The 26,307-nt window shown below is 36.0% G+C and overlaps 1 protein-coding gene across 1 annotated transcript in view; it reads left to right on the forward strand.

Moving 5' to 3' along the window:
- The window catches only part of LOC116884322 (contactin-6), a 204,385-nt gene extending 178,582 nt beyond the window's left edge, over window positions 1-25,803 (forward strand). Inside the window, exons 14-21 of the mRNA XM_032885455.1 lie at window positions 288-437; window positions 4,142-4,212; window positions 10,612-10,846; window positions 10,980-11,095; window positions 13,108-13,294; window positions 23,704-23,816; window positions 24,613-24,781; window positions 25,527-25,803. Coding sequence (XP_032741346.1) covers window positions 288-437; window positions 4,142-4,212; window positions 10,612-10,846; window positions 10,980-11,095; window positions 13,108-13,294; window positions 23,704-23,816; window positions 24,613-24,781; window positions 25,527-25,627 — 1,142 coding nt within the window. The 3' untranslated portion in view covers window positions 25,628-25,803. The remainder of the gene's footprint in view (window positions 1-287; window positions 438-4,141; window positions 4,213-10,611; window positions 10,847-10,979; window positions 11,096-13,107; window positions 13,295-23,703; window positions 23,817-24,612; window positions 24,782-25,526) is intronic.
- The last annotated feature ends 504 nt before the right edge of the window (window positions 25,804-26,307 follow it).

The following is a 26,307-nucleotide window of genomic DNA, read 5'->3' on the forward strand; positions in this document are numbered from 1 at the left end:
ATGTTGGAAAGACCATGCGTGCAATTGATTGACAGGATTAACATCAGGAAAATGACGAGACTGCCTAAAGCAATCTATAGGTTCAGTCCAACTCCCACCAAAATTTCCACATATTCCTCCAGAGAAATCAACTTCACAGACATTAAAAAAAAATCTTGAGCTTCTTATGGAAATAATCCAGAGTATCAGGAAAATTCTAGACTCTTGACTAGGGCCTATTACCTTAAGTGCTGTGTTCTGATGTCTGACAGTATTTTTGTTTGTTTTCCTTTGTTTGCTTGCTTTAGTCCCTGAAATTCTCAATGGACAGACATACAATGCAACAGTCATTGGTTTGAGTCCTTGGGTGGAATATGAATTTCGTGTTGTTGCTGGGAACAACATTGGAATTGGAGAGCCAAGCAAACCATCGGAGTTGCTGAGAACCAGAGCATCCAGTAAGAAATCGATGTCTATAGAAGACATGGGAGAACTTTTCTGTCCTGGTTCTTAGAGAAAAGCCTCTGTGGCTCCTTTAGACATTTTAAAATGAAATTAGTGTTGAGGAATTAGTGCTTCTAGTTTTCCCCTTTGTATTGAATCAAAGCCAGGTGTATCTCAGCCATCTCATTCCCACAGTCAGGGATTGAATTTGAGTTGAAACAATGTTAAGCAGAGGTGTCTAAATAGTTTTGCAGAAGCAACCTTTAATATATTTCTTACCCCAAACTCCAATAGGGAATCTATAGTTGCAAGATAGGTTAGGGCTTTTCATTAACATGGTAGTAAGGAATTAATATATAGTATCTCTCTGGCTCAGCCAGCATTCATTTTCATCTTTTTTTTCCAACTCTGATCGAGATACAGCTTCACAGAGAAATTATACAAATTATCCTCCATGCAAATGAGGTAATGTCTAATCTCACTGAACAAAAATTCTAATTGAGCATCAAGTGGTTCACTGAACAGCAAAGCCCGAGTGCAACTCTGCTCCAAATCCTGTCCTAAGTTCTTTATCGCAGACCTCTCTTGTCTCACCCCAACTTACACATCCAGAGTGGTATCCTTAGTGTTTGGTCAGGCAAAGCTCACACAGTTCTCTTTCCTATTCAGCCATACAATGTAAAATCTCTTTGTTCTTGTTCCCTCAGTTTAACAAGCATGAGTTATATGTCACCTTCCATAAAGTCTACATCTTTTTAAAATTATGACATACCAAAACTTCTTTTTAAAAGAAAAGTAATTTTTGTTCCTTTGATTTTTTTTTAATGCTGGTAATTGAACTCATGGCCTGCCCCATGTCAGTCAAATGCATATCCCACCCCGATACCATATTTTTATTTTAGAATTAATTATAGAAAAAACTATATTCTGAAACGCTGATACAAATTAAATCATGTTGGAGTACGGAGTTGAATAGGAACTCATTATTTTATGGAGGACAAAGCAAAGAATGGGACCTAAACCCTTTATTTATGACATTCTTGATATGAACCCTTAACTATGGCTCTCTGCAACTAAGATTTCTTTAACTAACAGTTTGCTTTCCACCCAGACGAGCAGTAGTTGCAGCTCCACCCTAGACACTGGTTCAGGCGAAGCTCCTGATTCTGGAAATTAGCCATTTTGATTCCATTTTCTCTTTAGGTGCTTTGGCAAAATTGACTCCAATTGTGAAGTTAATGCAGTAACATTTGTCCGCCTACTGCTACCATTATGGCTATTCTGAACTTTGAGGTTCTCATAGATGTTCTAAACACCTGCCCACCCTTTCTTTTTAGTCATCAAGGACTATCTTTTCCTCAATGTGGTTTTACTATTAAAAATGGTTACTTTAAAAATTGAGTTAAGAAAGGACAGAGTGAGGACATACCTCAGAAGTTGAGGGCTCTTCATTTCCTTCATTAACCATGAACCTAGATTGAGTTCATAGTACACATCTTAAGTAGTTCACAGCCTCCTGTCCTTCCAGACCTAGTACCCTCTTCTAGTTTCCACAGGCACCTGCAAATTAATAGTGCACGTTTACACAGACACAGACCTACATAATTTTTTTAAGTAAGTGTTTAAAATATAGCCTTTTCTGCTTTTCATTATATTGGAAACTAGGAAAACCATATACGTCTAAGTAAAAAAAATATTGCTTACATAACTGAACTTGCAAATGTCTCAAGAACACATGACAGTGTTAAGTGCTATATACCCAGTAACTCTGTAGATATTAGCCTGGTCATGCCGCTTCAACAAAATCAATGTCAGTACTTGGCAGTATGGCTTATGCTCATCTGATCTTTATGAGAATCATAAGCAAACAAAATGAAGGGTAAATTGAACCTTAAAATGTCTGAACTGAGAATAGGACCCCCGTTGAAGGAATCAGAGAAAGAACTGGAAGAGCTTGAAGGGGCTCGAGACCCCATATGTACAACAATGCCAAGCAACCAGAGCTTCCAGGGACTAAGCCACTACCTAAAGACTGGACTGACCCTGGACTCTGACCTCATAGGTAGCAATGAATATCCTAGTAAGAGCACCAGTGGAAGGGGAAGCCCTGGGTTCTGCTAAGACTGAACCCCCAGTGAACTAGACTGTTGGGGGGAGGGCGGCAATGGGGGGAGGGTTGGGAGGGGAACACCCATAAGGAAGGGGAGGGGGAGGGGGATATTTTCCCCGAAACCGGGAAAGGGAATAACACTCGAAATGTATATAAGAAATATTCAAGTTAATAAAAAAAAAATGTCTGATGGGAAAATGCTCTCTTAAGAAAGAACATCAGATTATGACTGGAAAGTCAGTTTATTCGAGCTTAAGGGGGAGGAGGGTAAAGCTAGCTGTGTGCAGCAAGAGTTAAAGAATAAGGGCTGGAGAGATGACTCAGTGGTTAAGAACACTGACTGTTCTTCCAGAGGTCCTGAGTTCAAATCTCAGCAACCACATGGTGGCTCACAACCATCTGTAATGGGATCTGATGCCCTCTTCATGTGTGTCTGGAGGCAGATACAGTATACTCATGATAAATAAATATTTTTTCAAAAATGAATAAAAGAGTAAAATAATTGTTAAAAAAGGAAAGAACATCAGATTTCCATAGCACTATTTTGTTGCTGCAACTAACCATCTGCACAGAAGAATAACACGAATAGCCTGGGTCTTTTTAGATAGTCCCAATGGTTTGAAAGAAAATGACATGAACAGTCGTGGCCCTTCTGCACTCCATCCTCACACACATTTTCATCTTTGAGTAAAATCCCCACCATACCTAGAGATATTATTCCAAATTTCTGAATCCTGGACAAAAATGGTACCGTTTAAGTAACTACAGACAGTTCAATGCTTGGAAGTCATATGCAGCAGCTTTGCCCATCATTACAGATTAAGTTGGTTTTGCTACTGTGCTAATAGGATATTTTAAAGACTTCTAAGTATATGATAAAATGTGTATTCTGACTACTTACTACTCCCTTTGAGATATATACCAGAACTTGTTATATTTACCATTTACCTCGAGCCATGTTTCCCTCATAGTTGAAGAGCATATTCTTCTTCTTACTATACCAGGGTTTTCAGTGTCTTAGTCTTAGATCCAAAGAGTAAGCTGAAGTTCAGCTCCCCAGTCAGGTTCTTTAGAGGAGAACACCGATTTTACCAGTGAAAAGTTGAAAACTACACTTATTCACTCCAGAGCAATTCAAGTACAAAATTCAGTTTTTACATGTTAAAAATATCCCAATGGTTAAAAAAAAAAAAAAAAAAAACCATCCAGCTTGTTTATTGACAAAAAAAATAATGAATTAATGTACTGCCTGAGTAACTTGTTTACAACACAACTGTATAATTAGGCCCTAAATCAGCAGTGTCACCGTTACCATCTGAATGCAACATCATTTTGCCAATTAGTAGATGATGCATAATAATGTCAAACACACGATGTTACTTGATTTTTAATTAATTTTGGAGCCAAGGTGCCCATGTATCAAACAAAACTGTGTCCTCTCTCTTAGAAATTTGGATATGTGTAAACATCATTTATGTTCATTAAAAATGCAACACTCAGTTTGCCAGTGTGAGAGCTTTGAAAGGTGAAGCCCTCCCAAACAGAGCTCTTCTTGATGAAGACATTCCTTTGATTCTAACTATCCACATTTCTCTTGGTTTCCTGCAGTCCCCAATGTGGCACCAGTAAATATCAATGGAGGTGGTGGGAGCAGATCGGAACTTGTCATTACGTGGGAGGTAATTTTCTGTCCAACTAAGTTATTTATGAACAAGAAAACTTTTGCTGGCCAGGATGAATATTGGGGAAAAAAAGACTCAAAGCTTCATTTTTATCACTACAGAGGGTATATATGAATTCAGGACATCAGTGCATATCACCTAGGCAATGAATTATTTAGGGGTGTTATTAGGTAATTCTTATTTCCACTAAAGCAAGAGAATGTGACCCACTCAGCACAAATTGTCAAATATATATATATGTGTGTGTATATATATATATATATATATATATAGTGTTATATTATATATAATGTCAGCATCTGCTGAACTGTGGTCAGTAGTATTGTCATTAAGACAAGATGGATTGGGTACTTTTATTGATTAAAGATGGAATTTTCTCTTTGTGGGTGTGGTTGACTTAGAAGAGCACAGACTTAAATTGATTATTGTTCTAACAGTGTTATTTACAGCATCAGCTGTTCTTTCCCAGCATCTAAATGAAACCTTAGAAGCATCAAATAGCTTGGCTGGTCACTGTGTTTCATATTAACATATAGATTCATTTTTCTCTTTCAGACTACAAATTTTATTATCATTTTGGTATCATAAACTTGAAAGTAGGCATGTCCAATCTTTTGACATTGCAACAATATTGCCACTTTTCAAGTTGGCATTGCAAAATATGGCAATTGAGATTATATATACATAAATATATATATATTATATGTCTATATCCTTTCCTAACATTTTAACTAAATTTGCTATTTTGTGTTGAACATCATTCATGCATTCATGCCTGTGCCCCTCTGTGCAAAGCCTGCAGGGTGAAGGTCAGGCCTGACTGTCTTAGTTTCAGCCACTCCGCAATTCCTCGTTTGTAGCACCATCATTCCTTATCCAGGACGTCAATGGCTTACAGGGGAATGGAGTCATCTCTTTCCCTTTCTTCCATTCTTCACTTTGGTTTATCCTTCCTCTTTCATTCTATTGCCTCTTGACCTTCCCTGACTTATGACTTCTAGAGGTTTAGAGGAAAAGGACATAACTTTAAAAAAATGTGAATTTCTACACCTGACTCTGTGGCGCAATGGATAGCACATTGGACTTCTAGATAAAAAATGTGAGTTTCTGACACCTTTCTAATTTTGCTTTACTCTTTATCACACACACACACACACACACACACACACACACACACACACACACACACACACACACACCCTACCACCACCACCACTACCACCACCACCGCCGCCGCCACCACCACCCAAAATCCCAAACAAGACAAACAAACGATGTAGGTACTTTATAACGAAATGTGTTTGGTTTTTGTTTTGTTTATTTGTTTTGGTTTGTTCTTGTTTTTAAGTTTTTGAAATATATTCCTCAGATACATCCTACTGTATCATTCAATGGCCATACAGATGAACTTATAAGCAACTATTCAAGAGTGTCCAAAGTTTTTCCAACTACCTTCCAACCTTTACGCAGGAGTCCTTAGCAGTGGGGCTCAGGGATAAACCCCCATTGAGAGTAGAATATTTGATCTCAAAACAAGAACATTTCCTGCTCTGTGGGTAGAAGGCCAGTCACTGAACATCTGCATAGCTTCTCTTTTTTCTGTCATCAAAAGTTGTAGCTCTCCTTTTATTTTAGAAGTTTGCCAGGCCTTTGTCTATTGAGAGAACTGGTGTTCTCTAAATTCTAGAAAACAAGAAACTCTTAGTGTTCCATATCACTCAGTAATGCAGTAAGAAGAAATAGCCTCTTTTCTTTGCCTTTGGTGGAGAGACTGGAGTACAACCTGGTTCTTTAAATATTTAACTTTATCTTATCAACATAATGATCATGGGTATTGATATGTATACTTATATTTAAATATTTATATTTGAATATTTATATTTATATTTAAATATTTATATGAGTGATATGTTGAAATACTGGTCCTTATCTGGAAATAAAGATCAATCTATCACCAGTAAATGTTTTCCAATGACTGAACTTTTACAAAGACTGCTCAGTTGGTATTAACCAATAGGTATAGACAGGTGTGAGGAAGCCAACTGAAGACCAGATTGTTGCCAAACAGCTTACAATACATTAGACAGGTTTACACAAGAATTACTTGATCCAAAATGTCATTGATGACATTGTTGAGTAATTCTGCACCACATAAAAAGAAGGAAGAAAATAACCAAGGGATTGTGAGACAATTAGTCATTAACTCTGCTTATATTGCGGGAAAGTAGAAGGCAGATAAATGTCAGGTGTATACCTATTATAGTTGTCCTGAAAATGACCCAACGCCTCTTCTTCCCTGTGGATACTATGGAGGACAGTGCTAATCTGGTGGGGTTCCCCTCATAATTACTCTTAGGCTGGAGCTGTGAACTGAGAACATAGGAATTGTTAGGCCTACAAGAGAGGGACACATCATCTGCAGAGGACTGCAGGGTTTTGGGGATCACTCAGAGAGACTCAGGCCATGTAGTCCTCCCAGTAGGATTAAAGGGTGGAAAACAGCGGTTACCTAAAGAAACTGAAAGGTCAATTGTGGTTTTCATGGAATCTGGATTATTTGAACACGGGATTCTTACTTCATCCTCTTCTAACTCATGGGAATAAGAGTTTTCCAGCAGATACTTTAAGCAGTAGATCAAACAGATACATGATTTGAATTTGGAGTTCCAAGGGAGTTTAGCTAGAAAATTGCTTTTTGTTTTTGGCAAATAAGACATTTAGATTTCTACATTCACTCAAGGCCGTATAAGAATAGTCCTTCCAGTAGAAGGGAGCTTTGCTGATTTCTTATTTTGGTTTCTTTCTCCTTGGAGATGAGAAATTCTTTGGTTATGTAATTTCTTAATGTACTCTATTTATGAGGGTGGATTATGTTCTATTTTGCATTTTTTGAAATTTAAAATATTTTGTTGAAAAATTTTGATATTTGGTCTGTGATATTAGAATTAAATCAAATACTAACTAAATATTATTGTTTATTTTTATTTTATTGTCTCTAATTGTTAGTGTGTGAAATGCTGTGTCAGATCCAATATGATTGTAAATGGGATTATAAGAGAAAACACTGGAGAGTAAAAGGTCCTTGACTGAGATTGGAGCATTTCTTGCACAAAGTGAAAAATTTGAACATTGTAAATACTTTTATCTCTTTAGTACAATTTCATTCTGTTATTATAGTCCACAAATATGCATATACCATACAAATGAAGAGGTGTGGTTGTGGGCCCTGAATCCTTATTTTCTTTAATTTGAGAATTTCATAATGTAATTTGAGAAATTCATGTGTAAGTATTCCATTTATGTTGTTTCTGTTGCTCCCTTACTCCTCTCCAACTCTTCCTTTGTCACCTACTGTCCCTCAAATTAATGATCCTTCATTTTTAAATAGGAAAGGGAGACAGACAGAGGGGGGGGAGAGAGAGAGAGAGAGAGAGAGAGAGAGAGAGAGAGAGAGAGAGAGAGAGAGAGAGAAAATGAAAACAGCTTTTTAGTGTTGCTAATGTATATGCCTTTAGGGCCAATCACTTGGGATTGGGTGACCCTGTGTACTGCAGTTAAGTGAAGAAGACTGATCTTCCTTCTCCGTTAGTTGTTTGTAGCCCCTCAACTGTGGATAAAGCTGTGTGAGATTTCTTCCTTCCCTGTTTACATGTTAATTGGTGTTATGATTGTGCAAGTCTTGTTTAGATATTTTGTATTAGAGATTTTGCTGGAGCAGTCTTCCTGTCCTATAGAGAAAACACTACTGGACAGCAGACATCTTAGTCCTCTGGCTCTAAATATCCTTTTGGTCCATCTTTCATGAAGTTTCCTTAGCCTAGAGACAGAGGCTGTACTGTAGCTCTGTCAATCGTGACTGAATACCCCATGTTATTTCTTTATTTTGGCCAGTTGATGATTTTTGAAATGATCTCTGTCTGCTTGCTAAAGAAGCTTCTTTGATGAGAGATAAAACCTACACTTATTGGTCATTATAGAGATAGTTATTTAAATTTCCATTAAAAATTATACTGGTGTAGGAAAGTGATGGTAGTAGGTTCTTCTTTAGGTTTGCAGTCTAATTAAATAGCTATTTCTTATCCCCAAGATATAAGAACAAATAATTCATCCATGTGGACACCTTACCCCATTGGCCATTCATTTTTATTGTGTGGTTATCATTGTTTGAAGATATTACAATTGTGTAGGACTATTTATTGGTCATCTTCTTAACAGCGTGCACCATTCCTTCTCATACTATGAGGACCAGTTCTAAGGGACTACAGTTCATTGTATTGATTCTTCCTAGGCCTTTTGCTTAAATCCATGGTAACATGTCACCCAAAATCTTACTTTCAAAAACCAACCTGTTAGCAAGATGTGACTAGGCCTCTATTTGCTTGGAATTGATTCATACTAATGTGCAATTGAGCATTATTTGTTCTTAAGTATCCTAATAAATTTTACATTGGTTTGAATTTATGAACCTTTAAGAATTTTCTCAGAAGGTAGGAGAAAACTTTCTTCTGCTCTCTTCAACTGCAACATAGTTTTTTTCCATTATGTGGCTCTTAGTCCATAAATGGAAGAACCTAAATAAATCATTTTTGTTTATGTTAAGCTGACCTTATCAGTCTTAGTCCTTTTTTCTTGCCGGGACAGCATGATAAAGAGCGTTTGGGCTTTACTAAGAAAAAAATGTCTTCTGGATATATAACTGAGCATTGACATCTGAGAATGAAAAAAAAAACTTCAAAATAAATGAAATACATATTGCTGAAATCTTACAAGACTCTTCCAAATCATTCCCAACTAACTGTATACTTCTGCCCCCCTCCCCAACAGAAAAAAATCTCTTTTCCAGTTTCATCAGCTGTTTTCCTTTTTCTTTTTCTCATCTCATTGCTCAATGTGTTTTTTAGTTGCTTCATGTGGGAGAAAATAGAGATGAGTTTGGATCATCTCGGTGAATGGGGATTTATTTTAAAGCTACAGAGAAAGTAATGAGGAAATGAAAACACGTCTGTAACTGAGCAGCCAGTCAATTGTGGAAGTGGAACAACATCCGTCTCTGGAGGCCATAGGAGTCCTAGTCAGCTGTTCCTATAACCTTCGCCGAGCTCCCCTCATTTCTTGTGCACGGATGCGAAGCTTTCCCATTCCTTGGCTTACAGTTTTTGCATGGCTGTTAACAAATCTCTGTTTCCTCCCTACTTTCTTTAGAGCTTTCAGAGATATTTATTACATCCTTTGTTTTCTGCATGTGGGGTACACGTGCTTGTGTATATGCAAACGTCCATGTGGAAGTCAGAAGACAGCTTGTGAATCCAGAGACGGAACGCAGGCAGTCAGAATGAGTGAAAAGTACCCTTACCTGCCGAACAAAGTCTGTTGTCTAATGGCTTAAAAGAAACAAAACAAACAAAAGCTTAGACTCTACTTTACCGATGTATTTTTTTTCTCATACGTCGTCCTTATTGCCTATGCTGGGTTTTGCTTTAGTACCCTCCGGACTTCATATTAAAATTCTGTAAGAGGAATCGGTTTGGTCTGTTAATTGCTATAGAGCATTAAAGAGACACAGATACTGGAGTATGTGGTGCCTTATGCTCTGCGGTGTAGAACTGGAAGTTGTGGTACAAGCAGAAACCTAAAGGATGTGACCATGAAGGCCACTAGTAGTGTGCTGGGTTAGTAACACACTTATCGAATAATAAAATAACAAAATAACACGGCAGAAATATTTTTCCAGTAGAAGAACAGAAAATTCTATTGATTCATAAATATAATGTAGTTATAATCAGGTGAGATAAATGTCCAGTATGAAACAGAATTTTTTCTTCCCAGTTCATATAATTATAATTTTCATATCTCCAAAGGTATGAAAGAACACATAATAGTTTTATTCAGTGACAATAGGTTTTAACTGTGTTGGGTGGACCTTGATTTCTTGAAATTAGCTATGCATAATTTTTTGTCAGGATAAATGCACACTGATGTTGTTAATGAAGCACATGCTTTAAAATACTGAGTTTCTATATGCTTTTGAATAAAATAGTCTTTCTTACATTGAATGTTATTAAAAGTTGATTATATCACACTCATCTTAGAAGAATTATTAAAATATTGAAAATAAGTTATATTTACCATAAGTAGTTAATAAATTAATTATAATAGGTTAATAAATTAATATATTAATTTATATATATATATTTTGCTTTATATTTCATCTTGAAATGTAGAGCTATTAGAAACATTTTCCTAAATGAAATTGGATGTGAAAGTATTTTTCGTTGTTCATTAAATATCCATAATTGCCTGTATAGAAGAAACTATAGAAGAAACATAAAGTAATCAACAAATACAGTTCAATAGATTTTTCAGGAATACTCAGTGGTTGATTGCATTCTGCCCAAGTCTATTCCAGAAGAACTACAGAATGGCGAGGGGTTTGGATATATCATCATGTTCCGGCCAGTGGGCTCAACAACTTGGATGAAAGAAAAGGTGGCTCTTGTAGAATCTTCAAAGTTCATCTACAGAAATGAAAGCATCATGCCTCTGTCTCCCTTTGAAGTCAAAGTGGGAGTGTACAACAATGAAGGCGAAGGTTCCCTGAGTACGGTGTCTATTGTCTACTCTGGGGAAGATGGTAAGCTCTTTTCAGTGTTGGAATGGTTTACCTTGCAACTTTACATACAATCTGTGTTTGCTTGTTTGTTTGTTTGTTTCATTTTCCTTGAGGCTTTCTCTTAAATACAGTGATGTCATTTCCTTGCTGGTAGAACCTCGGCTGGCTCCAAGAGGAACTTCTGTCCAGAGTTTTTCTGCTTCTGACATGGAGGTTTCCTGGAATGCCATTGCTTGGAATAGAAACACTGGAAGAGTGCTGGGCTATGAGGTAATTCACACTGACTGAACTCTGCATCCAAATGAGGCAACTCCCTATAAAAGCCTTCTGCATAGGAGTTTGTTAAGATGGCGTGTTTTCTATCTTATAACAGTAAATGCATTAAGGCTCTGCTTTGCACCATTGCACCTAAACAGCTGTTATAATCGATTGGAAAAAAGAATACGGAATATGGAAAGATGAATCTATGCTCTTTTTTGACCTCTACTTGCAAAGGTACACATGGTCATATACACAAAGACACATATATTCTCACAGTTGTATATATACATAAATAAATAATTTTGAAAAAGGTTAAAGGCATGAATAATTTATTTTCACTCACAATTTTAGAGTTTCAGACTATACTAGGCTTATTGCTTTGTGTGTTGGGGGGCAGAGCACAGTGAGGATATGTTAGAACATGGGGCAAGGAAAAATGCTTGCTGTGGCTGAGAGAAAACAATGACACTGGACAGCTCCCTGGTCACATCATCACTTTCAGGGTCATGATCTCAATGATCTAACTCTCCCTACACGATGCCACCTCCTCTAGATGCTTCTCACTCCCCATAACTTCATCAGCCTGTAGTGAGTCTTTCAATATAGAAGTCTTTGGAATAGTATGGCAGATCTGAGCCATAACAATGTTTTCAGCTCAAAGCAGAGGAGAGGAGAAGGAACGTTACCATGTGTTCTTAGGCAAGCAAATTTACCACTATGAAATATCCATTTTAATAGATCTGTGATTGCAATCAAGTAAGATGTGTAGACTACAGCATTGTAGGTAAAAGGCAAATATAATGCAGAAAAAAACTGTTAAGAGGACAAAGTTCATATGAAATTACCACAATATTACTTTTCAAGTGATCAAAGAGAAGAGTATTTAATTTTTAAAACTAGAATCATTATATTCTTAGAGAGGGGTAAAGTCGGACTCTTGAAATCTTAAACCACAGAATTTTACTTAGACCTTTCTTTAGAATATGATTTGAAGAGATTTAATCATCAAGGTTGAGGGACATAAGAGACAAGGGAATAAATACATACTTTTTTCTCAGTTTGTTCTATTTAAACTGTTCAAAATGAAGTAAATCACTTTTATGCAACTTTGTTTTAGATTGAGGGTACGTAATGGGAACATATTTAATCACTTATTCGTCTTCAGCCTACAAGTCAATTGACTCAGGTCATGGATATTTTCTCTTTTATAAAACAATATTTTTCTAAATATTAATCATTTTCCTCTCCTTTTTTCTTCTCTTTTCTTTCCCCTTCCCCCTGAAAGAAGTAAAAACAAAAACAAAAGCAACAGAAAAAAATAAAAAAAACAACAGAAAAACAAAAACAAAAACAAAACTTCTACTCATGTTCCAGGTGCCTTAGAAATTCCATGCCTGGAATGTCAAACCTCTTATTCTGAGACTTATGGTTTTCTAATCTGTGTTCCTCACTGACCAACATTGCTTTTCTTCAAATTACTAGATTCCCTCTCTCTTTCTCTCTCTCTCTCTCTCTCTCTCTCTCTCTCTATATATATATATATATATATATATATATATATATATATATATATATATACTAATTCTAACTTGCTGTATTTGGGAGCTCAAGAGCTGCTACTGAACTTCATGTACTTTTGTATCATTTCAGTGTGTGTGAAGTAATGTTTTATATAGCAAGTGAATACTGTGGTTTGAGTCATTAATTATTCTGGGTATCCAAGAATTCTGAAAGAAAGGGTAATACCAACACATCTGATTGATGGCATAGGATTTGTGTTACTCTGAATTATTATATGTTCTTTGTTAAAGTTGATAATTTTAAGACATTTTGGTAACTTAAAAATACCCAGGTATTCTTTTTTATCATGGAAGATATTCCTTCTTTACTCTCTATTAATATATTTATTTTCCTGGAGAAGTACATCCATTTTAGTAAACACATTTAGTCATTTATTCCCCAACAGTTGATATTTTAGAGAAAACAATGAATTTATTCATCATTTTGGTTTTACCACTCAGGTCTTATACTGGACTGACAACTCCAAAGAATCTATGATTGGGAAAATTAGAGTCAGTGGAAATGTCACAACCAAGAATATTACAGGGCTAAGAGCTAATACAATTTACTTTGCTTCTGTGAGAGCCTACAACACTGCAGGGACCGGACCCTCAAGTCCACCAGTTAATGTCACCACGAAAAAGTCCCGTGAGTATACACCATAATCCTGGTCATTCATAACATTAATCTGTGAGTAGTAGCCTTTCCTGTGCTCCCTGGCTACTTCATTCTTCCTACCACAAGGTTTTATTGCTCCATAGGCTTGGTGACTTGGTTTGTACTTTTCCAGATAATTTTGACATTAAGTGGGAATAAAATAAGCCATTTTGATATTTTCAGATCTCTAAAAAGAAAGTAGTTTATGTCTATGACTAAGAAAGGAGTTCTTAAGATTATAATGTTTGCTGCTCCCTACAAAATGAGATAAAATACCGATCCCTTGGCTGTGGACACAAATTAGTTATTCAGTCTTCAGAGTTTCAATCATGTCACCTACAGAAAGAGGAAAAAACAACATTATGTGCATTCTTGTAAATGTTGGTCAAGGTCAAAGAGCTAATTAATAACAAAGGGCCAACTCAAATATAAAAAATATTCTGATTTTTATAATTTAACAGCCATTGTCAAATAATGATCTGATGACCATCTTAGCTATGGTTCTGCAAGGTGTTTGAAAGAAGTCTTTATTTCTCAAAGGAACAAGTCGATTACTCTAAGATGATTGCTCCTGCTGCAGTGTACAACCTCAGTCATGACATACAATTGTCTGTTTAGTGGATAGCCTGTCCCACTTCACTTAACTATTCCTGGAGGTGCAGGTTATGTATGGTTAAATTACCTGCTCAGGTAATATCGAGGGTTATTATAGAATATATGAATAGTATTTAAAAGACCCCAAGATACAGATTGTGTAAAGATGAGAAGGTGATAAGCATTTTAATTTTATCTACAGAGCCATGACTCTATTCAAATTTTATATGTACAAATGTTTTGCCCTTTGTCCCATTTTTTTCCCTATCAAAGCCTAAAGATTATTATTATTCCCAAATATGGACTTAAACTGCCCAAACTTCTATACTTGTTCTTGCTGTATAGCCACTCTGATTAAGTCTCTTGTCTGTGTGTGTTTGTGTGTGTGTGTGTTTGTGTCATTTTATAAATATTTATTTTGTCTTTATGTTTATTATTCTCTCTCTCTCTCTCTCTCTCTCTCTCTCTCTCTCTCTCTCTCTCTCTCCTGTGTGTGTGTGTGTGTGTGTGTGTGTGTGTGTGTGTGTGTGTGTGTATGTTTGTGTGGACCTGCATGGATCAGAAGCAGATAACAGATACACCTAAGGGTTAGAATTACAAGTGGTTGTAAGCTTCACAAGTGGGTGTTGGAAACTAAACTCAGGTCCTGTAGAAGAGCAAATTACAAGTTAAGGACAATGATCTCAGACTTCTTGGAACTTAGAGGGCATCTTGGACTAGAATATGCTAAAGTTATGCTTCCTATTTGCTTTCAGCCTCCACTGATTTTTCATTGGCTCTAAGCAGAGGTAATCAAGTTACTTAAAAGATAAAGCAGGAAGACAGAAGGAAGACAGAGATTTTGGACTTTCATAGTGCCCTTTAGTTACTGTGTATTCTCCAGAATTTAAGAGCATTCTCTGAGCGCCTGTACATGTAAACTGAAATCTCCATGCCCTGTTTTTCTCCACTTTCTATCTTGTGATAGATTGGCTAGAAAAAGATTTAAAAAACATATAGTTCTCTTCCTTCTCCTATCTTATACTACATTGACAGACTGAATGAAGCATTCATTCTATTATGTTATAATTATGATGGTAGATGTGAGAAAGACTACCATAATATCATATATTTGAATATTTGACCCCCAATTGGAAACATTTTTAAAAGGATTTGGTAGCGTGCCCTTCTTGGGGGAGGTGTATCATTGATTATAGGCTTTGAGATATCAAAAGACTCATGCTATTCCCAGTATGCTTTTTCTGCCTTCTGCATTTGCTCTCCCAATATAGACTTTAAACTTCTGAAAGTCCAATTAAATACTTTACTGGATAAATTACCTAAATCATTGTGTTTTTGTCACAACAACAAATAAATAAATAAAAAACCAAGACAACAGTCTTCTGTGTTTCTGGAGCAGGTTTGTTTCTTCTTACCTAACCTCAAGTCTGAATGAAAATCCCATCAGCCACTGACTTTGAAATTGTCCAGGGAATTATTCTATCTGAGTGAGAGATACCAATGAACAGAAGATTTTTTAATAGTCCCACTAATATCTCTGACAAAATAAAGGCTTATTAGAAATGTATATGATTAGTACTGTTATAGTTTTTTAATATTTTTATGTACCCTAAATTATGTGTATATGGCTTATATCAATTTTATATACCTTTAAGAAGATACAATTTTATACTGTCGAACCAACACAATACTTCAAATAGTTTTAAAATTTTAGATTAAATGCCAAACTTATTGGTGTTATATAATAGCACATTATTTCCCCATCAAGTAAAGAATGTAGCTCTTTAAGCAGTTTTATTAACTAAAAGTAAGTTCATGTAGCATGCACTGTATGGTGGCTTGAATAAGTAAGGCCCCCATAGACATATGTTTGAATGTTTGACCTATGAAAGTAGCACTACTAGAAGTTGTATCCTTTTGGAATTGATGTGGTTTTTGTGTTTGGAGGAAATAGATCACTTTGAGGATAGGCTTTGAGGTCTCCTATTATCAACCTATACACACTATGGCAGATAGGTCCCATGTGCTATTGGTGGATCAAGATTTAGAACTCTGGGGTTGGGGTTTAGCTCAGTGGTAGGGCACTTGACTATGCGCAAGGCCCTGGGTTCAGTCTTCAGCTCCAGGGGGAAAAACCAAGAAATTTGTTTTAAAGATTTAGAACTCTATCTCCTCCTCTAGCACCATTTCTGCCTGGAGACTGTCATGTTTCCTGCCATATGATAATGAACTAAACCTCTATAAATGTAAGGCAGCCCTGATTAAATTTTTTCACTTATAAGAGTTGCCTTGATCATGGTATCTCTTCACAGCATGAAACCCTAAGACACAGAGTGGCACCAGGGACTGGGTCATTGCTGTGATAAGCCCAACTATACTGCTTTTGAGAGAATGTGGAGTTTGAAACTTTGTGTTAGTAAAGCAGCATAATGCTTTAAGGGATTCCTAATGGAACATACTTAGTAGAAGCACAGAAGACAGTCATGCTAAGTGTACTTTAAACTGGGAGGGGTCCCTCAAGAAGTGCCAAGTAAAAACTATTTATTCCATTGCCTAGAGTTCTTCTTTGTGATATTTTAGTGGAGAATGTAGCTGCTTCTTGCTCTTACAGGGAGACTCTTTCTTTGGCTAATGCGAAGAGATTTACCTTGACTAATTGCATTTGCAAAGGCAATCTCAAAGCATCCTAGTACAGACTGTTGTATATATACTAAGGTGCACTTTCACTAAGAACATTTGATCAAAAGGAACTGGTTGAGGAAGGAAGAAAATACATACTATACAGTTCGAGGAGAAAGGAAGAACCAAAAGTCCTATGTTTGAGAAGATAAACAAATTAAATAATAGAATAAAAGGAGTGGTGACTTCAGGGAAAGATTTATGGAACTAGGTTACCCTCTTGAGAAGAAGAATTAAAGAAGATCTTAAATCCAGACCTGGGGCTCACACCTCTAATCTCAGCACTGAAGAGGCAGAGTTCTGAAGATTTCTGTGAGATTAAGCCACAATCTTTATCATCTCTTATGCATCATTATCATCTCTTAGGCTCAGCATCTTGGGCATTCCTGAGTCTGTATTCATTGCCCTTTCTTTTAAGGGGAGGAGCATATTATTGTAGCTGAGAGACAGTTGTGTCTATGGTTTGAAATTGTTATGAAAATCAATAATTTTCCACTCCTTATTTCTTCCAAACCTTCCAATTCACCTCTTGATCTCATTTCTTTTCATTTCTCTCTCTCTCTCTCTCTCTCTCTCTCTCTCTCTCTCTCTCTCTCTCTCTCTCTCTCAATGGCTTCTTTTACTTTTATGTATATATACATTTACAAACACATATATAACAAACAAACACACAAAATAATAAATTCAACCTGCTCATACTCTATATTAATGTTACTTATAAGTTTATGATTTAGGATAAATCATTTGATATTGGATGACTAATTGGAAGTGGGACTTTTCCCTGTGGAAAACCATTTTCTTACTCTAAGCATTTCCTTGTTTCTTGTAGTTCATTGTGTAGGTCTAAGTCTCTACTTTCTCTACTTTCCTCCTTTTATTAGCATGCCCTTCAATTTTATTTATTGTTCAGGTCTTCTCCGTGTAGCCATGGTGATTAGACTTTCTGAGTTTAGCCTTTCTTACATTTCAGGAGACACTATTTCCCAGCAAGCTTCCTGTTCATCTGTCTTACTTTCTTTTCTTCCCTCTTCTGTAATGATTCCTGAGCCTTAAGTGTGAGGGTTTTCTTGGTACTAGAAACCTAACTCCTAAGACTAGTGAATAATAGATCTTGAAGGAGAGCCTGCAACTACCACTTCACTAGTCTCTTAAAATTCCTGGCTACAAACTAAATATTAATCTGATGTCCACTGTTAAGAGGAGTACTCATCCATTTTCAAAGAAAGTTCTTTTTGTAATAGATAGGGACCACTACAGAAAAGCACAGCTGATCAAATTGCAGAGTACAAGTGATCCTGTGGTGCATACACCCAAATGATAAATATACCACTAGCGTTTTTATTGTTCTGTCTTTACATAAACTCACCATTTGCAGTATCCCTGCCATTCCTAATAACAGAACAAATTGCCCTCTTTACAACTCTATTAAATTTTGCCTTCAATATATTTATATCTGAGAAGGGATAACACAACCTTGGGTATTTTGAAAGAGAGTATGAATGGGATTTCATAGTGAGAGAACTGAGGACATGCATATTACTTTCATTTTGACTGGTATAAATATATTGATTTGTGTGCATGTTCAAGGAGATGGGGGCTACATGTATGTGTTAGTGTGTGTGCATATCTGTGTATTCTTCTATGGAAGCCAGAGGATAATCTCAGGTAGACAAGAGTGGCTAATCAGCATAACCCATTGGTTCTTCTGTTTGTATATTCCTGGGTATGGACCTTAAGTATGTACCATGACACCAGGCATTTTTAAATGCTGAGAATTGAACTTATGCTTGTGAAGAACCACTTTAAAGGCTGAACTATTTTAGAAGCTGAGGTTTTATTATTTGATAACTATAAATATATGTTTGTAACTGAAAAGCAGAGCCAAGGACCATGCTCAGTTTTAGAGTTTGTTAAGACACTGAAGGAAATAACCTACCTAAAGGACACCAGGGCTAAAACACAGTGAAGGTCCATTGAATGGCAACATGTATTACATCACTTTGCCCATTATTGTACTTGGATTTTGGCTCATTTTTAAAAGAAATAAAAGTACTTCTAGTCCTTACTTTCTTTTCATGAATTTTTTTTTAGAGAAATGTTCATCAGAGGTCACACATAGACACCCAAGGTGTTAGAGGTGGAACAGCTTTAATGAAACATTGAAGGCAGCCCTGATTCTAAGTGGTACCCTTGGATTTAACTTTGATTTCCCATGTCCTTGAGATGACATCAAGATTACCTCTGAATACTGGTGGCAGAAAAAAAGAGAAATCCTCATCCATCACACATTGAAACTGTCACCGTCTACATTTTCAATTTGGTACTTGCTTTTTCATTGTAAAATCAGAAAAAAAGAACTCACGTATACCAAAAATCTCTGTTTCTTATGATTGGCTATCATGACAGGCAAAGCTGTGGAGAAGTCAGAACTTTATTACTTTTATTCAATATAAAGTTTCTGTCATCAATGCAATGAATAGTGCTGTCGGTAGTTACATATAGTTTTAAGTACTGAAGTGTGTTTGCTTCTGATAATTTCTCTCTTATTCGCTAAACATCCTAGCATAAGAGAAAGAAAAATGATATTACTATGAGTTTCAGGAAATGACTTGTGCTAATAAGAGGTATAGATACACATAAGAAACAGTATGTAGAAGGATGCATATTGGATAAGCATGCACAATATCAAGACTAAGCCACTACCCAAAGACTATACATGGACTGACCCTGGGCTCCAACTGCATACGTAACAATGAATAGCCTAGTAAGAGCACCACTGGAAGGGGAAGGCCTTGGTCCTGCCAAGACTGAACCCCCAGTGAACATGATTGTTCGGGGAAGGGCGGTAATGGGAGGGGATGGGGAGGGGAACACCCATCTAGAAGGGGAGAGGGAGGGGTTAGAGGGATGTTGGCCAGGAAACCGGGAAAGGGAATAACAATTGAAATGTAAATAAGAAATACTCAAGTTAATAAAGATGGAGAAAAAAAAAGAGTTGGTTAAAAGATCTCTATGTATTTATGTACATATCTGTACATATACATGCATATATAAAGGTTAATAAGTACATTAATGTCTATGATAATAACAGTAGTGATGATTTAATAGTCATTTTCAAATAATACATGTGTTGTACTTATAAATATCACGCCTTTATAAAAATAATGCATATCCAAGACAGCCAAGAGGTATAGCAAATGCACTCTGATCTGCACAGGCATCACTCAGATGGCACTTAGATTTACAATGAAAAGAAGAAAATATTTACAGTAATTTCAGGTGGAAAAGAAAAGCATAAACAAAACACTGCACCTGTTGTAGAAAGTCATACTCAGACACTGCTGCAGAAAGTGTTTGCAAATTTGGGCTCAATTTGGACATGGACATTGGCTGACTAGCACTCTGCACTGGAGTCGTTCTTGCTGTAAATATGCAATCAATCCATATTTAGACATAAAGGAAGCATTAAGCTTTTATTTCATCTTGCACTTATGTTCTTTCTCTCTTGCCCAAATGTCAACCCCATGCTGTTACTTAGAAGTGTAACATAAGAAGTTGTTTTTGAATTGGGTTCACAGTGTGAACTACAGCTGAATATAAATGCCATCTACAGAAAAATTGATTACAGAGAAGCCATTAGAGCTGTGAAGGGCTGGTTTAATGCTGCTCTGTCACTTGATTAATAGAACATGATTTTGGTCTTTGGAAATTGGCTGCAAAAAAAAATTTAAAAGGTAGAAAAAGTGTTTGTTGAGTTTACCATTCATGAATGTTACACAAGAAACATAATATGTTTTGCAAGATACATGTGACAAGTGCTTTGGTTTTCTTAAGTTAATCAGAAATTTTAATTTCATTAAGAAAATTTGCTCTATGCTTTGGCCCTCCATGCTGAATCTGGACTGTTAACCATGCAAATAGTATGGTGAGAGCCTTCAAAAGAGTCTTCAGAAGTTTTGGGTAGTTTTTATTTCTAATGACAAGTGGGTGGCATAGACACCCATGTTTCTAAATTAATATTGAATTAAGACAAAACTGTCTGTAGGTCGTGATAGCCTCCCAAGCAATTAAATGGGATCCTTTCTTGCATCTTCCTATCAGAAGTACACAGTAAATTCAAAAGCAATGTCATGAAAGGAGGATCTTCAAATTAAGTGAAATACATTTAAGAAATGAGTCATTTGGAAATGTTATAATCATATTATCTGTGGCAAAGTACTTTGAACACTTGAAAGCGAATGAGGTCATAACCAGAAACTGGGGAACCACGATACCTAGGAGAGACACTTAATGGCCACTGAGGCTTGATAACAAACCTCTGACAAAGCAAAGGCTTCCTATTGTATTTCACATGATCCAAGAGTTTTATAAACTAGGAATTATGACTCTCATTTCAGAAGTAATAAAGCTAGGGCTCACAGGTAGAATTCTGGAACCTTGACCTCAAAATCTGAGTCTTCCTATCCTCCAGACAGTAAGAGAAGCCAAACATTCCAAGTAACCCAGGTAATCCATGGTCATACATACTAGCAATGCTTCTCATGGTGTGCCCATGGGATGTTTTGCATTCTGCATTGAAGAAACACATGCCTACATATCAAGGACAAGGTTATTGCCAAAGTCACAACCATATGCCTTTCAAGGTAGCACAATTCAGCTCCCTGACTCCTTGCCTGTTAGATCCACAGTAGACTCAGTATTGTAAGGAATCCTTTTATGCTAAATCAGTTGCACAAACAAAAGCCACAGCAGTAAATGTATGTTTAGAGAGAACAAAGCACAGCCAAACAGCAACAACAAAAACCTACTAGTGACGTTGAAGGGCTGAATTTACATGGGCTCCATGTTAATTTCATGATGTTGTTAGTTTGGATCCACTGCTGTGAAGAAATGTACCTAAAGAGCAAACTAGAAGATATTGAGTCTCTGGTATCTTGTGAGAACTTTTATCCTAGCTATTTTATATCTGAAAAAAAGATTATATAATTCACTTAGAAATAAATGGAGAGAACATAGCTGTAATGATACTCTTGTCACAGTCTGTCATAAATAAAAATAGCATTTGCCAATTGTTAAGTAAGTATGTTAAGTAAGTAAGTATTGTTAAGTAAATTGTTAAGTAGTATATTTTATGCTACTAATTGTAATTTGTTTTTTTTTTAATCAAGAAATTATCTTGGTATGGCCAGTCTCATTGGTCCACATAAATACACATGAATTACTATACGTCTGACCATGGTAATTTGACCTTGATCATAGGATGGTATGATCAATGCATGGTTCCCATTTTGTCACCTATGAGCCATGCACTCACCCACCACATATTAAATTTAATAAAGGGAGTAAGACATTGAATAGTTTGGGCTTTACACCACATGATGCATGATCCTGAAAATCTGAATTATCAGCCATATACTGTGTTTGAGCGATGCATTGTGCTAGGTGTTGAAGATACAGAGTAGAAAAAGGCACACCCACTCAAAAATTTTTAAAATATGTGAAAAAGACCAGCTATCTTTCAATGAGAACACAATACAGAAAATGATAATTAGACCACATGAAACTACATGGTCATCATCTCTCTACCTATACCATGCTAAATTTGGTAGAAAAGTTGGGTGATCAGGGTTTGGGAGGTTATTAGCAATACCCCCAGTTCAGTATGTTGGGTATATCCAGTGATACATGAGACATTAAACAGCAATTGATTCAAAATGTTCAAAGAAGGTACCTGTGTTTCTATCATTGCTCCAATGAGTTAAATGCTAGGCTCTCTACACACCACACATTCAGAAAACTACTATCTTGCTGGGCAGTTTGATCTCTGCCTCAGATGAACGATTTTGAAATCTCTCCTTAGTTTCTCTCAGTCTCAAAATGATCATCATGTGGTCCCTTTGAGAAGCGGCATGTTGTCATGGTGAAACCATTGGATACTGGACAAGAACTAATAGTCCTGCATTCTGTTTTGATTCAGTTACTCGTTTGCTATATACTTTGGGACAAGTGACTTTTTACTCTAGAAGTAACATTATTGTTGCTATATAAAACATTAAAATTCAACTCTGTCTATGATTTTAGAATGGTAATTCTATACCCTCCTTTTCATGTATGATGCTACTCTACTCCAACACAACATTCATTTCAAAGAACTGAGTTCAGAGAAAAGGTTTTTGGAGTGATTAATGCACCTATGAGGATTTCCCCTATTTCTGCTCCACAGAGCATTATTAATAGTATAAAGCATACTTTACTTTTCAGTGCACAGCCACCTTTGCTTGAACTAATATAAACATGTATCCAAATTAAGACCTCTATTCATATGATTGACAACAACCAAGGGATTTCTTTGGCAGGAGGGCGGGGTACATTTTTAGCCTGGGCTATTCCTATATAAAGGAATGTTCAAATATTATGTGCTGTGCACAGTTATGATTTCAGCCACACACATACTGAGTGACAAAAAGATAGCCTATGAGAAGCTGGCTAAGGAACATGGCCATTCAACAAGATGCCCAAAAGAAATGTCTTCACGTGGTGATTCTGCTTCTCTTGAGGCCCTGCAACATTCTGACAAGGTTCTAAAAGTTATCTTATACATATAGCTTTCATATTTTATTTGTATCATTTTGCTTAAAGTATCTTAAATTGGTTCTGTTCATTACAGTGAAAATTAGGGATATAGCATCAAGGATTTGATGTGTATTCACAATTAACTGTGTATGAACACATGAACACAGTATTTATATGCCTATGCATATATGTAGAATGCTTCCAACTTGAACTTAGTTAGCATTGATTGATAGCCAATTCCAAAAGTATATAGCAAAACCTCCATCATTTTCTATATTGTAAAGCAAGCAAACTCAACATCAATGATTAATAAATTAATACTGGACACTCAGCAAACTATTATTAATTCATAAGTCTGTCACAAAGTCCTTCCCAAATGACCAAAATTTGAATAAATTTGCCTGCTATGATTAGAATCAGTATGATATTTCAAATAACAATAAACCATTTCACTTCTTTTATGCTAACAATGGGGACTTATTTTTTCTTTTCATGTGGCTGCATTGTAATATCAGCTAATTAATATTCATTTGGATCTTTATTATATTTTAAAGCACCTAGCCAACCACCAGCAAACATTGCCTGGAAGCTGTCAAATTCTAAATTATGCTTGAACTGGGAGCATGTAAAAACTATGGAAAATGAGTCTGAAGTGCTGGGCTACAAGGTAAGTAGTTTTCTATGTGATCTATTAATTATGTCATTAAAGAATCAGCAATGTCATAATTAAATAGAAATAAAATTTGTACACATGTATATGTTAGGATTAAAATAAGTTTTTGAGCATACCCTTGCTTCTTTCTATTCATTATAAAGATTGTGTATTCTAGGTCCAGTAATGGATATGGAGTAATATGATATGGAGAATAACGACTCCAAGTACTACAGCATGAAATCACTTTCCTCCACATGACTGCCCTCGCTATCAAGAAATAACTTCTTCATAGATGCAATCCATGATTGATGTTAACGACTAAGTCTAAATGGAGGATAAAAAATTAGGATATGGTAGATATGAGCCCTTAACAGCACAAAAGGAATCTCACAAGAACATTATTGAGTATTAAGAGCATCTCTGAGTGCCCAGGGCAAGTAATCTCCATTAGTAATAATGTAAATTAACTCTGGGCAGACCTATATATTCAGACATTTGTAATGGGTCCAAACTGAAAATGACTTTTCATAGTAAGCCCTAAAACTAATATACTCAAACTCTGTGCATGCGATAATAAATCTACTGCCAATTCAGAGACAAGGATCCCAAATAAATACTATTTCTCAAAAATAAAAGTAATGATAAGTCATCCCTAGATGTCTGCATGAAGGGGTACAATGCTGGTAAAGGTTCTCTTATTGTAAGTGAGAGCATTGATATAAACATGTTTCTTCTCCCTCATCATAACAGGATCTGAACCTTCAGTAAACATGAAACCCATCTTAACTTCGCTGTGCCTTTCATACAGATCCTCTATCGGCAGAACCGACAGAGTAAAACTCATGTCTTGGAAACAAATAATACATCCGCCGAGCTTCTGGTTCCATTTGAAGAAGACTATTTGATCGAAATCAGAACAGTCAGTGATGGTGGAGACGGAAGCAGCAGTGAGGAAATCAGAATTCCAAAAATGTCAAGTGAGTTCAGTTGCTGCTTTGTCTGATCTTGGCACCTACAACAGAAAAGTTGAGAAAAAGATCTGTGTTTCCATTTTCCACTGTGAGCCACCGGTGACAAGCCTGTTTTTCTTAAATCGTCTGTCACATTTAACAATGGCGTGCATTTTTGCAATCTTCTCATTTGAAAACAAAATAATAAATATATAAATAAATAAAGGAATGAAGGAAGTAAGTAAGAAATAACAGTAAAGAAAATTAATGAAGAAGAAAGGGGAGATAATTCATGAATGATTATTCTTGTACAAAATTTAGGACTTTTCTTTATCTTTCTACAAATGATCAAAGGCCTCAAAGCAGAAACATAAAGTTGATTCATATAGCTCTACTGTTCTTTCCATGTCTATGGCAGACTTCAGTTATCAGCCATAGCATTTAGACTAAGCTGAAGGCTTCTCAATCTTGTGGAAGTGGGCTAGTCCCACAGTTATCAAGTAATACTAACTAGTTTTGCTTTAGAAGCTGCAAGCTCTCATCTTCATGAAGGTTCTAGGTAGAAATCATTGACGACCAAATGTTGGCCAGTTCTAATATAATTTCAAGTAGTCCTCACCAGTTTGGGCAATTTTATTCTTCATATTTACATTTGAGATTGCATGCTATAATAGGAGATGTTTTTAAACTTTAATTCAATGTAATTAAATATTACTATTAAAAGACAGTTTTACTTCACGCAAGGTCGTTATTTGATGGTTGTATCTTTCAGGTTTGAGTTCCATGGGAGTTCAGATCTTGAAGCCCAGTACCCAGTTCCTGACAGTGGTTGGATTTTTTTACTGTTTTGCTATTCAGCCGCTTTCACGATGAATCAATCTATGGATCTTTGGGAATTTTCTGAGAGCAAATCATTCTGTAAATACGTTCCCCAGCCTCCATCACGAGACATATTCTTAATACAGACTTGTTTGGAAAGAAAATGTATATTACTAAGATCTTGTAAATATCTGTGGTACATTAATAAAACAGTTTTAAACACTTTGAAACACTTTGAATTTTAATGTTCACACATCATTACACATTTGAGGGTGCCAAATTAATCTGAGGATATAAAACTGCTGTGTCTTTCAGTTGACTTATACGAAGATTATAAATAACCACCTCAATAACGATTATAGATATGAGACAGGTGTAAATTCATGTCCATTTTATGTGCTCCAGGTAATATACTTCACTGTTTACAGTCCTTAGCGCCATTTGAAACAAAATACAATCACTTGTTTATAGTTGTATATATCTGCCAGATATCAGATTTTTCTAAATCCTGGTGCTGCAATTTCTTAATCCAGTTGGAAGAAATATTCATACTTAAAAATATGTCAGTATGCATGGTGATCTTTCTTACATTTTATAAGAAAAGAGTGAAGAAGAGGGGGGTTTCAGGTCAGGAAACAAAAATGAAGAAAAATGAGTACTCATTGAAAATAACACTTTTTCCCCTAAACATCTTGTGAATAAATTCCTGGTACTTCCTATAAACTGGTAATACT

The sequence above is a fragment of the Rattus rattus genome, chromosome 15 (genome assembly GCF_011064425.1).
Source record: "Rattus rattus isolate New Zealand chromosome 15, Rrattus_CSIRO_v1, whole genome shotgun sequence".
Taxonomy (NCBI): Eukaryota; Metazoa; Chordata; class Mammalia; order Rodentia; family Muridae; genus Rattus; species Rattus rattus.